Here is a 14,793-nt window from a genome sequence, read left to right as displayed (position 1 = left end):
GTGTTTTTTTTTACATTTTTCCGTTTTATGGTACAGTTATTAAATAAATCGTCATGAGGTTTGGTAGTATTTTGATGGTAATGAATGTAAATGTAATTATCTATTTCGCGAGGGAAGCCGCGACGGGAAATCTAAAAACTAATTAGCGGGTCTTGTATTGACCAAACTGTTGCTATGCAGAAATTACTATGCACTGATAGTTTTTAACAATTGAAAAGTATTTAATTTCTATTTATCATTATTTTTACCAGTGTGACTTTAATGGACACATAAGCGTCCAGGGAGACCTATAAGAGACTCGCATGAAAGCGGAAAAAATTATCAAAAGTGTTATTAAAAGCAATGACCGGACTGAGAGTATCAATCGGTCGACTGTACTCACATATGATAAACTCGGTATTACTGTATGGTATAGGGCGTTGAATATTCATAGAAATCGGCGGAATTCGTCCAACGGAAAATTGCCTTGAAGGTAGCATCAGCATACTACTCGGTGTCCACCGAGTTGGTTGTGGGGGTTCCCCCAGTACAACAGATGGCGAGAGCAAGAATAAAAATGTCCGAGGAAATGAGTAGAGAAGACGCTAATCAAGAGATTATAGAAGAATGGCAAAACAGGAGAAGGACCTCCAGAAAAGAGGAGTGGACTAGTCGGATTATAGTCGAGATCAGACCGTGGTTTGGGAGGGAATTTGGTGAACTCAGTTTCTGCCTCACCCAGTTCCTGACCTGCCACGGTACATTCCGGGCCTATTTGTTTGAAAGGAATAGGGCGGATAGCCCAATTTATCTTTATTCGGACCAACGGGAAACAGCGGAAATGTTTTCTTCAAATGTTACAGATGGGAGAATCAGAGAAGATATTGTGGAGACAGGTCCGATTTATCCAGATAATGTGGTTCCTTCTATCCTTTTCCTGTTTAGCCACCGGGAATTACCTTTCAGGTATTACTTCAGAGGATGATATGTATGATTGTAAATGAAGTTTAGTCTTGTACAGTCTTAGTTCGACCGTTCATGAGATGTGTGGTTAATTAAAATCCAACCACCAAAGAACACCGGTATCCACGATCTAGTATTCAAATCCGTATAAAAAAATCTGGCTTTACTAGGACTTGAACGCTGTAACTCTCGACTTACAAATCACTTGATTTGGGAAGACGCGTTCATCATTACACCAACACGGTGAGTAAATAATGTGGACCAGATGATGTTAACTGATGCGTATAAATTTTCGGCTGTGTCCAAATTCGTTACCGGAGTTTTAAAACAAAAGGAATAGAGTAGGGAAGGGAGATACCCCCAGTCGTGAGGGCCGGCATGATTGTGGATACCGGTGTTCTTTGGTGGTCGGGTTTCAATTAACCACACACCTTAAGAACGGTCGAATTTGAGACTGTACAAGCGACACCTCATTTATACTCATACATATCATCCTCTGAAGTATTATCTGAACGGTAATTACCGTAGGCTAAACAAGAAAAAGAAAAGTTGAGCCCAAATAAAAGAAAATATCGGTGATAAAGTAAAAGACTGAGACCCGAGACGGGCACAACTCTTAGATGTAACAAAAGACCTGTGACAATCGGTGAAGAATTGACCGGAGAGAAAAGGAGGGAAAGACAGTCATCTGTGGAGCCATCCTTCGTCTGCGCTTGAGCGGATGGTCGGTGGTGATGAAACACGAGGACTCTTGACCCCCTGAGTTCAAAGGTACCCTCTGGATTAAGCAATGCTTTACTGCTGATTCGACCCCGGGCGGTGAGAAATGGTGAAATAGGAATTTTAGTCGATAGGGTGCGGGCACACATAGGCTCTTAGAAAAACATCTAGCCAAACCCGTGCGAGTTCGATATTCCCCCATTTGGAGGGGGGTACGTAAATGAAAAAAAAATAAAAAAAGGCTCCACAGGGCAGACCCCCGAACAGCTTAACATCCTCTGACCTCACCGAAAATACAATTAACTATATAACACGGACGAAGCCACGTCGGAGATCCTAGTTTATTTTAATTAAGAAAGAATTCACTTGATTGATTTTAACCTAGCTATTATTCATTACGAGATGGATAACTAATTTCATTAGTGGTACAAGGGAAAATATTGTAATTGACTAAGTAAAGATTCAATTTGCATAATAAGCCTTTAATCGACGAAACCTCTTTTTTGTATTTAGTAAATTACAATGTACGGCTTAGCTAGTTTTATCTTATCGTTAAATTTAACAATATTTCTTGCATTATTTTCTTACCCATCCACCCAACCACCCAAACACACACACACACACATATATTTATATATAAATCTTTATTAATCTCTTGGCTTAACCAATCAACTATAAAAACTTATAAATGAAATACACAACATTACACATCGAATTCTCTAAGTTTCGTCAGGTGTGGACAATATACATTCATACACACATCATACAAAATTCTCTTAGTTACTCTCAGTACGTAAGAATTCTAAGTGAAACGTTGTCCATTTAATTTATAAATTTGTATACTTGATCGGTTAAGACAAGAGATTAATAAAGTTATATATATATATATAAAATTTTCAAAATTTAAAATTAAGTAAAATAAATACAAATTTTTACTTTCTTGTACGAAGTATTGTGATCGGGGAAAATTTCGGTTTTCAAATAACAATGGAAATATCCATTATGACCATCCCTAATCCATTTTGACTAGTTTCGGCGTGACGTATGTAAGTACGTATATATCATGCATAAACCAAAAACGATTAGCCGTAAGATGTTGACAAATTTTAATTTAGAACTGTTGTAACATCTAGTTGTGCACCTCCTCTCTTGATTGTCATCGACTAGACCAAAAATATCTAAAAAGCCCAAAATCTATTTTTTTTTGGAGTGACGTGGAAAGGAAGATAACGAAATTGGCCTACAAATTTACACGTTGATAATAATGAAATAATTTTATGAGAAAAAATCACTGATTACAAACATTATAGTTTAATTTTTAAGTGTATATTTAAAGAAATAAATTAATTATATAGTTGCGTTTTTTTTTACTTCCTTGTACGAAGCAAAGGAAATATTATTACCGCAAAAGTTTTCGGTTTTCAGATTTTAACGGAAATATTTATTTTGACCATCCTTGAATCTGTTTTGTCTAGTTTCGACGTAACGTATGTACGTTATATATCTCGCATAACTTAAAAACGATTAGTTGTAGAAAGTTGAAATGTTGGATTTGGGACTGTTGTAACATCTAGTTGCGTATCTCCCCTTTGATTGCAACCGACTGGATCAAAAAAGTCCAAAAAAAAAAGTAAAAAAAAAAAAATGGGTTTGGATATTTTCTTAACTGCATTAAAAAGCCCTTGTTAAGAGCTTTTCATGGATATATCATAAGTGGTATTTGTTTCATTGGTTCCAGAGTTATAGCCAAATGATATTTTAATTAATGAAATATTTGGATCTTACAAGGGGAGAGCACATCGGTTCGAATACGACTTCATTTATAACTTTTTTTAAAATTTAAATATAGTGATTTATTATTAAATATTAATTTCTAATTGTAAGAAAAAATTACAATAAATAATAATTTAATAATAGCAATAAATAAAAAAATATGAAAAAATTCAGTATTTATTAGTGAAATAAAACTTTGTTCTTTTAAAAATGTGTATATGCAATTTAATAGGCGTACAAGGAAGTAATGTGGAGTCCACATAAGATTTGGTAATATATTTAATTGTTTAGTATTCATTGAAAAGTTTTTTTTGTCTTGAGTCATTTGACTGGTTTGATGCAGCTCTACAAGAGTCCCTATCTATCTAGTGCCAGTCGTTTCATTTCGGTATATCCCCTACATCCTACATCCCTAACAATTTGTTTTATATATTCCAAATGTTGCTTGCCTGCACAATTTTTTCTTTCTACCTATCCCTCCAATATTAAACCGACTGATCCAGGATGCCTTAATATGTGGCCTCACTTTTTTTAAATATATTTTTCCAAATGCATCTTTAATCATCGATTTGCCGCAACACCTCTTCATTTGTCACTTTATCCACCCATTTGATTTTTTAATATTCTCCTATAGAACCATATTTCAAAAGCTGCAAATCTTTTCTTCTCAGGTACTCCGATCATCCAAGTTTCACTTCCATATAAAGCTACGCTCCAAACATATACTTTCAAAAATGTTTTCCTGAGGTTTAAATTAACTTTTGACGTAAACACATTACATTTCTGACTGAAGGTTCGTTTCACCTGTGCTATTCGGTATTTTATATCGTTCCTGCTTCACCCATCTTTAGTAATTCTACTTCCCAAATAACATGGGGAAAATTATGGGGGTTCTTCTACCCCCATAATCTTTTCTCTTTCTATTTTCATAGGCAGTGGTCCATCTACGTTATTTCTACTACATTTCATTACTTTCGTTTTGTTCTTTTTTATTTTCACGCGATAGTTCTTGCGTAGGACTTCATCTATGCCGTTCATTGTTCCTTCTAAATCCTTTTTACTCTCGGCTAGAATTACTCTATCATCAGCAAATCGTAGCATCTTTATCTTTTCACCTTGTACTGTTACTCTGGATCTAAATTGTTCTTTAACATCATTGACTGGTAGTTCTATAGTAAAGATTAAAATGTAACGGAGATAGGGAACACCCTTGTCGGACTCCCTTTCTTATTAGGGCTTCTTTCTTATGTTCTTCAATTGTTATTGTTGCTGTTTGGTTCCTGTACATGTTAGCAATTGTTCTTCTATCTCTGTATTTGAACCCTAATTTTTTTAAAATGCTGAACATTTTATTCCAGTCTACGTTATCGAATGCCTTTTCTAGGTATATATAGGCCAAGTATGTCGGTTTGTTTTTCTTTACTCTCCCATCTACTATAAATGTGCTCCCTAAAATTGCTTCCCTTGTCCCTATACTTTTCCTGAAACCAAATTGGTGTTTTCGTAACACTTCTTCAACTCTTCTCTCAATTCTTCTGTACAGAATTCTAGTTAAGATTTTTGATGCACTGTTAGTTAAGCTAATTGTTCTGTATTCTTCACATTTATGTGCACCTGCTTTGTTTGGTATGATAACTATAATACTCTTTTTGAAGTCTGTCGGAACTTTCCTTTTTTCGTATATATTACGCACAATTGAAAATTATAATTTAGAGTCATGTTATTTTTATTTATGCCTTTTTCTTAGTGTACTTTATAATAAATATCGCTATAAAATTACGTAACCTTCTTCTGTTTCGTTTTTTCATTTTGTTGATGGTTACATCATAATAATTTAAAAACATTGTTTGGATAGATAGAAGATTTACATTTATTTAAAGAGTAATAAAGGGACTTTTACTCTATCCTAATGTTTCTTGAATTAATAATTGTATAAATATATGATCTTAATAAAAACTAATATTTCAGCAACTATGTAACTGTCCAATTTTATTAAAGAATTGGAGGATCGTATCTCAGTTGCAAATGAAATAACTTTAAATGAAGAGCAGAAAAAATGTGTATATGTAATTTAATCGGCGTACAAGGAAGGTATGTGGTGTCCATATCAGATTTTTGGTAATATTTTATCAGGGATAAAAAATCTTACTCAATTTTTTATTTATTTTTATATTCAAAATAAAGAGCTATGATATTATAAAAACACTTTTAAAGAAAAAAAAAATTAAATAAATATTCAGAAAATACATTTTATCAAGATATTTTACAATCTGAAAACTGGATTTACACTGTTTGATATTGTAGTATAAGGAAAGTGAAGGTATGGCATGCTCTTTCTTTAGACCTTTAAAACGTTCCCACGAGTAAACTTAAGGCTGAATACTTTCTACTCACACACACACACACACACACGTGTATATATATATATGCTATAAGCCCTGAAATATCTCTTCGAACTGTCATATGTAAAGATTCCAGTGGTTTTACAATTGCATCTTATGGTTCTTTTCTATAAATGGCATTCTTTTATTCAAATAATGGCCTCAAAATTTAAATAATAAAAAATCCTTATACATATATGTGAGAGCACGAACATAAAATTGCAATAAAAAATATTTATATAACTAAAAAGGAAAAAGTTATTTGTTATTTTATATCCATTTTTTTATATGTAGAGAAATATTATCGATATAAGCGTATATATATGTCAGTAAAATAATACTTAAAACTTAAATAATTTTTAGTAAAAATAAAAAGTTAAGCTAAACGAATATTCAAACGAATTTAAAAATAATATTACGATCCAAAAAAAAAAAAAAAAAATACTTAAAATCTAAACCAAGATGTTAATAAAGATTTCCGGACTATTAAATAAAAATGAAAATAAAAATGTAGCCGACCTTTGTGGCTGAATAGGTAGCGTCTCGGCATTTCGTGTGGAAGTCCCACGTTTGAATTCCGGTTAGGCATGATAGCATTTCATACGCTAACAATTTTCATCGAGCTATTGACCGTAGCTGTTGAATCCATTATTTTATAATAGAAAAAAAATTAATAAAAAAGAAAAAACAAAATACAGAAAATCAGAATTTTTTTTTCCAGGGGAAGAATAAATTTTACGTCGAATTTATCTAAATATATTCATATATAGGTTAACCAGTAATGAACAGTGCCAGCCCATATCCACTGGAGACCAAACTGTTCATTTTTCGGCTATACGTCCTGTCGATTCTAACATACGCTTACCCGGCATGGGAAGCTTTGTTGAACTCCACGTTTCAAAAACAATTAGAAGCCGTCCAAAACATAACGTTACGGACCGTGGTTCGTCAGAAACGCCACTCTTCGCCACGATGACTACAAACCGTAGCCGAGGTGGTGGTGGCGCAGGCTGTTCGGGTAGCGGCCGTGTCCGAATACGGTCATCTTCGGGATATCTGCCGAGAGGGCCATACTTCACAGCGTGTAAGGAAACGGCTTCGTGCCGTATTAGACGAACTACCGTGAAGAGGTGGTACGGGGCTAAAAAAATGACAAACCGGACTTAGTAGCCTCTATTTCGCGTAACCTATAAATATAGAAAACGCGAGAAAATTCCGGCCGCGAAATTGACCGTTTTCATAAATAAATTTTGTCAAAACATTAAAAAGCTATACAATACCCCCCCCCCCCCCCAACACGAAGAGATCGCAATTTAATTCGTTCAACACGTGCGACTTCCTCCGGAGAAGGGGGCGTATAGCTCCCTCCAAATAACTAGGGCCCCGGTAGGCGTATTCCTGCTAACCCATAAGGTGCTAGTACCGAAAGGACTTCAGCGGGCGAACTGAAGGGGAATCACACAGGGATTACTAGGCTCAAAAGCTTAGTCTGCCACGGTCAGACCCGGTAAATAAATTTCACGCTGATCTATACGGATAGGAACGCAAATTACCAAATCCGTCCATAAATGAAACTTGAAATTTATAACCGCCAGTAAATAACCCGTGAAATCCACCCGATAGTAGAAAGATACAGCAGCAAGGAACATTGTTCAGGCTTTGCGATCTATAGGGAGAAATAATGAAACTCCCGCCATTCTTGCTTCCCGTTTCCATATAGGTTAAGCTTAAAAAATTTGCTTAATCTTCAACTATCTAACACACTTCCTTCGTTAAAGGCTAAAAAAAAAACCCCACGGATTAGTCAAGTGGTAAACTGGTCATCGTAATTAAGAAAATCACAAGTTCAAATCCTAATAAAGGTAGTTACATTTATTCGGATTTAAATATACTAGATCGTGGATACCGGTGTTCTTTGGTAGTTTGGTTTCAATTAACCACACATCACAGGAGTAGTCGGCCTGAGTTTGTTCAAGACTGCACATTTACCGATACAGTTACATTACCGGGTGCTGACCATGACTTGCTTGTGGAAGGTAACCTTTTTTTTTACTACGCGTGTTTTGCTTAAAAACCGCGTACCGTATTCTTGAATGCGTTAATGTGTAGATTTAGATTATTATCCTGTTTCCAGCTATTCTATTTCATTCTTTTTTTCAGTTTTTTTATTATACAAAAAAAATTTAACCGTGTCTTGAAAAAGCCCATAAAATATTTTCTGGAGGGGCACACCACCACTAATTTTATCTACGAGGCGCCACTGCTAGATAGAGAAATTTAAACACTTGGGTAGCATTATAACTGAAAGCCTTACTTTAACATAGAAGTTAACACGAGGATAGCTAGGATTAAGGAAGCAATTAATAGGAAGAGAAAACTGTTGTTTGGAAAATTAAGTTCGAATTTAAGAAAGAGATTGGCAAGATATTATATTTAGAGTGTTATGTTAGATGGTGAACGGTCTAGTGGTGAACGCGTCTTCCCAAATCAGTCGATTCGGAAATCGAGAGTTCCAGCATTCAAGTCCTTGTAAAGACGGTTGCTTTTATACGGATTTGAATACTAAATCGTGAATACCGGTATTATTTGGTGGTTGGGTTTCAATTAACCACACATCTCAGGAACGGTCGAACTGAGAATGTACAAGACTACACTTCATTTACATTCATACATATCATCCTCATTCATCCTCTGAAGTATTATCTGAACGGTAATTACCGGAGGCTAAACAGGAAAACGAAAGGACAGAAGGCGAATTCGGTATTTGACATGTAAGTGTGACATAGAATGATTAATGTTAGATTTCAAATTTGTTATCCGAGTTATGACAGAAAATTAGTATTGAAATTTTATGTCTGTTTTCATATCCTCAATCTTAAGTTCAATTCGATTAAATATCAATTGTTTTTAATTATTGTTAATTCTAGTACTGTAAGTTAGCCAATTTTCTGCCATAATTTGGCTATTTGTTAAACGATTTAAAAAAATAAAATGCCATTTTGTTCAAAATAAAAAGGTTAATATTTTGACAAAACATAAGGGATTGAATAATAAATCTCCCACCATTTTGTAATTTGCAAATGTATTTAACTTCTGATTTTTTTTTCTAATTTTAAAACTTTATTACCAAGACGCTTATAAAATATTAATCTGATTCCACTATCCGAATTTGAGATATAAATTTTTATATAAATTAACAAATCGAAGAACAGGGGTAGAATGAAGGAGAAATTAAAATTTTCCCTAAGGATATTTGTTTGTTAGTTATCCGAAAAAGTATAGCCAGCCGCGAATTTTAGAAACAGTCTGTATATATTTTTTTCTCTTCAGTCATTTGATTGGTTTGATGCAGCTCTCCAAGATTCTCTATCTACTGCTAGTCATTTCATTTCATTATACCCCCTACATCCTACGACCCTATCAATTTGTATTCAATTTGCCTTAATATGTGGCCTATAAGTCTTCTTTTAGCTATATTTTTCCAAATGCTTCTTTCTTCATGGATTTGCCCCAATACCTCTTCATTTGCCACTTTATCAACCCACCTGATTTTTAACATTCTCCTATAGCACCGCATTTCAAAAGCTTCTAATCTTTTCTTCTCAGATACTCCGATCGTCCAAGTTTCACTTCCATATAAAGCGACACTCCAAACATATACTTTAAAAAATCTTTTCCTGACGTTTAAATTCATTTTTGATGAAAACAAATTATATTTCTAACTGAAGGCTCGTTTCACCTTTGCTATACCTGCAGAATTACTGGGCTGTGCAGGTGAGGAACCGATTGATAGATTATACAAACTGGTGTGTAATATTTACGAAAAAGGGGAAGTTCCGTCAGATTTCAAAAAGAGTGTTATATTTTTGATACCAAAGAAAGCAGGAGCAGATAAATGTGAAGAATACAGAACAATTAGCTTAACTAGTCATATATAAAAAATCTTAACTAGACGAGAATTGGGACATGAGTAAAAGAAGTGTTAAGAGAAAATTTGGTTTCAGAAGAAGTATAGCGACAAGAGAAGCAATTTTAGGTTTCAGATTAATAGTAAAAGGAAGATTAAAGAAAAACAAACCAACATACTTGGCATTTATAAATTTAGAAAAGGCATTCGATAACGTAGACTGGAATAAAATGTTCAGCATTTTAAAAAAATTAGGGTTCAAATACAGAGATTGAAGAACAATTGTTAATATTTACAGGAACTAAACAGCAACAGTAATAATTGAAGAATACAAAAAAGAAGCCGTAATAAGAATGGGAGCCCGAAAGGATGTTCCCTATCCCCTACGCAAGACCTACCGCATGAAAAGAAACAAGAACAAAAGGAAAGTAATGAAATATAGTAGAAATAATCTAGATGGACCACTGAATATAAAAGTAAGAAGAGAAACGATTATGAAGGTAGAAGAATTTTGTTATTTGGGAAATAGAATTACTAAAGATGGACGAAGCAGGACCGATGTAAAATGCTGAATAGCACAGGCGAAACGAGCCTTCATTCAGAAATATATTTTCTTTACTTCAAAAATTAATTTAAACGTCAGGAAAAGATTTTTGAAAGTACATGTTAGGAGCGTAGCTTTATATGGAAATGAAACATGAACGATACGAGTACCTGAGAAGAAAAGATTAGAAGTTTATGAAATGCGGTGCTATAGGAGAATGTTAAAAATCAGGTGGGTTGATAAAGTGGCAAATGAAGAGGTATTGGGGCAAATCCATGAAGAAAGAAGCATTTGGAAAAATATAGCTAAAAGAAGACTTATAGGCCACATATTAAGGCAAATTGAATACTAATTGATAGGGTCGTAGGATGTAGGGGGTATAATGAAATGAAATGACTAGCACTAGATAGAGAATCTTGGAGAGCTGCATCAAACCAGTCAAATGACTTTAAGACAAAAAAAAATTGGATTTATTTGTAGGAAAAGTCAATGGTGAACCACAAAATTAGTTTATTAATAAAATATTATTTGTAGTTAATATTTTTAAAAGAGATATTAAATCTCTAAACTTTAAATAATTTTTTTAACAAAATTATTTGGTAAAATTATTACCAATATAAAAATTTTATTTTTTTATACAACTAAATTTATAATTTATTTTTTACATAATAAATAAATTTAAAGTAATAAAATATTTTATATCTGTTTACAGAAAAATCTGAAATATAGTGTTAACTTTCTAAAAAAGAAGTTTTAAAGAACGATAAAAAGTTGATAGAATAAGAAGATATGTTTGAATTATTCTATTCTAAAATAGATATCAATAAAAATACAGTTGTCTGTCCTTATTTGAATAAACTTATCCTATATATATATAAAATAACAGTTGAATAAAACAAAAGGATGTAAAATTTTCCGTTTCTTTTTCACCAAAATTGATTACTTTAAAATCATATCAGACTTTATATTCGTATTATTTGATTTCATTTTATTAAATAATATTTATTTATTTCGTTTTTAAAAAAAATATTTTTTTCACTAATAGAAATAAATGAAAAATTTAGAAAAGTGCGTCCGACGATTATACTTTTTCACTGGTATATAAAAAATACAGAGAGAAAATTCCTTGCGTTTAATCTACTATAGGTACTTCTTTTATTCTCTCTTTATATTATATGCCGCTCTGAACATTTTAATAAAAAATTCCATATTGTATTTATCTTGGTAATAAAATGTAAAAGTATGAAAATTTAATTTCCTTATAACTTTTATCCTTCAATATAAATTCAGACGTTTTTCGTGAACACATGAATAAATGAATATATATATATATATATATATATGTGTGTGTGTGTGTGTGTGTGTGTGTGTGTGTGTGAATATGTATGTTATATATATATTTTTTTAATAATGCTTGAATACTAACAGTTCTTTTATATAATTAGAAACACGAACAGTAGAAAAATACTTTGTTTTTTATTATTATTTTTTTGAACACAATACGATTAAACAGTAATTTACCTTTTTTAATTAAGTCGCTTTCGTTTGTTTGCATGATACTGGCCACTTTTGTTACTGGAGCAGGAATTTCTAAAACAAAAAAAGACAAACGTAAAATAAATATAATATTTTTAAAAAATATAAATATAATATAAGAATAATTTATGCATAAAAAGATCTGACTTAGCAATTAGCTTTCAGAAAACATTAATGAAATATTTTTTAACGCCATGATAGTTTTTATATTACATATTACAAATTTAAAAATGAAAATAATTTTATATACATATATTTGTATATTATTAATATTTTATATACAGAGTGTTCCACGAAGAAACTTCCACTATTTCTAGTAATGAAAATTAGTTCATAAAAGACCCATCGGGTTGGTCAACTGGTGAACGCGTCTTCTCAAATCTGTTGACACTAAATTAATGGAGAACAAATTAAAAAAAATAAATAAAAGGAAATACGAATATTAAACAGTTATCAAAATAAAATTATTTATTTAAGTATTATTAAAATACTGCTTTATAATAATAATTTGAAGAAAAATATCCAATTTATATAATAATGATGCAACAATTTAAACGATTAATTATTTACTTTATTTTTTATACAACTATAAAGTAATAGCCCGATCACAAAAGCAAGTGTCAGATGAATTTTTGTTTAGGTTTTAAAAAGTGTTCTTTGGTGGTTGGGTTTCAATTAACCACACATCTCAGGAACGGTCGAACTGAGAATGTACAAGACTACACTTCATTTACGCTCATACATATCATCCTCTGAAGTATTATCTGAACGGTAGTTACCGGAGGGTAAACAGGAAAAAGAAAGGTTTTAAAAAGTAACCCACTGGGTTGGTCTAGTGGTGAACGCGTCTTCTCAAATCAGCAAATTTGGAAGTCGAAAGTTCCAGCGTTCAAGTCCTAGTAAAGACAGTTACTTATAAACGGATTTGAATATTAGATCGTGAATACCGGTGTTCTTTGGTTGTTGGGTTTTAATTAACCGCACATCTCAGGCACGGTAAAACTGAGACTGTACAAGATTACACTTCATTTACATTCATATATCCTCTGTAATAATACCAGAACGTAATTTCTGGAGGGTAAACAGGAAAAAGAAAGAAAAAAGTGGGTTAAAACTAGCCGTTTCTTTTGTTAAAAAGTCTTTCCTCCTTTTTCCTGTTTAGCCTCCGGGAATTACCGTTCAAGTATTACTTAAGAGGATAAATGAGATTGATATGTATGAGTGCAGTTTTGTACAGTCTCAGTTCGACCGTTCCTGAGATGTGTGGTTAATTGAAACCCAACCGCCAAAGAACACCGGTATCCACGATCAATTATTCAAATCCGTGTAAAAATAACTGACTTTACTAGGACTTGAACGCTGGAACTCTTGATTTTCAAATCAGTTGATTTGGGAAGACGTGTTTACCACTAGACCAACCCGATGGGTTTTTGTTAAAGGATCTAGTTTCTATTTGTCTATCTGGAATAAATTCCCAACGATTACTTATTTTGCATTCTGTCTTGTGTGTAATCTATATTTACTTATTTACTACTGACAATACTATCATTATTTGACGGGTAATATTTTAATTGTTATCTTTGTTGATTACGGTATGTATTTTTGTCTGTTTTTATGCCGTGCTTAATGTTATGTAATTACTGATTACTACCATATTACCCTGGTTATTATTATGGTTGTAATTACTGTATTAATATTTGTGTTCATTAATTGTTTTATTGTTGTCACTTATTATTATGTTTATCACCATTGTTATTATTATTAATTTTCCTGGTTATTATTTGATCATTTTAAACCAATAAACTATAATTACATATATTTATCCTCCGGTAATTACCGTTCAAATTCCCGGAGGCTAAACAGGAAAAAGAAAAGTTAGATCATAAAAAACATACCTCTGGAAACGTTTTTTTTTACTTTCTTGTAAGAAGTAAAGGAAGTATTATAATCCCGAAAAATTTCGGTTTTCAAATTTCAACGAAAATATTATTTTGACCATCCCTGAATCCATTTTGTCTTTTTTTTTGTACGCCCCATAAAGGGCAGTGTCGGACTCACCACAGGTTTTGCACGGTGTTAATTAAAGTGCGCGTATGTGTTCCTGTATCCTACCGGCTAAACCCAAATTCCCTCACTAACACCCCCTGTCAGGGCCAGACCGGCATTGAAACAAGCGTGATCCACGCAAGCGCGGACCGTTGGACAGCTCAGCAGGCAGCTTGTCCTTCACCCCTTCGTCGTCCGGTCGTGCTCTACTGTCTCTCTCACACAACTTTTCCCACAAATTATCATTCCGCTGGCGGCACTGTAGAAATCCTACTGAGCACCCAGCTCAGTCAATCAGTATTCTAGTTTTCTCTTCTAATTCCTTTGTACTGAGAATATTTGCTATCATATTTGATACCGGTTGCCAATGTTTAGTATCTTTCAACATAAATTCTATCGTATTTTCCGGTGTCCAGCTGTCTAGTTCAGGCGAGATGCTAAAAGCATTCCATCTGCCAAAAACAAAGAACACATGTTCCGCAGTATCTTCCACTATATACGTACGTATGTATCTCGCATAATTCAAAAACGATTAGCAGTAAAATGTTGAAATTTTGGATTTAGGATTTTGTCACATCTAGTTGTGTACCTCCCACTTTGATTGCAATCAACTAGACCAAAAGTATCCAAAAATGCCCAAAATCAAAACAATTGGGTTTTGGACTTTTTATTAACTGCAGTAATAAGCCCTCATCGAGAGCTTTTCAATGATATATCATAAGTAGCACTTATTTCCATTGGTTCCATAATTATAGCTAAATAAAATTTTAATGAATGAAATATTTGGATCGTATAAGGGGAAGGCAGATCGATTCGAATCCAACTTCATTTCCTTTTTTTTAACATTTTTTTAATTTAAATGCATTGATTTATTTATAATTAATTATTAACCTCTGATTGTAATATATATATATATATATATATATATATATATATATATATAT

General features: G+C 32.8%; 1 protein-coding gene across 1 annotated transcript in view; it reads right to left on the bottom strand.

The window, feature by feature from the left end:
- The window catches only part of LOC142318475 (lachesin-like), a 903,759-nt gene that overhangs the window by 47,690 nt on the left and 841,276 nt on the right, over positions 1-14,793 (bottom strand). The window contains exon 12 of the mRNA XM_075355059.1: positions 11,789-11,857. Coding sequence (XP_075211174.1) covers positions 11,789-11,857 — 69 coding nt within the window. The remainder of the gene's footprint in view (positions 1-11,788; positions 11,858-14,793) is intronic.

Source organism: Lycorma delicatula, chromosome 1 (genome assembly GCF_047948215.1).
Source record: "Lycorma delicatula isolate Av1 chromosome 1, ASM4794821v1, whole genome shotgun sequence".
In the NCBI taxonomy this organism is placed as follows: Eukaryota; Metazoa; Arthropoda; class Insecta; order Hemiptera; family Fulgoridae; genus Lycorma; species Lycorma delicatula.
The sequence above is the reverse complement of the archived record's forward strand: the minus strand, read 5'-3'. Positions and strand labels throughout refer to the sequence as shown.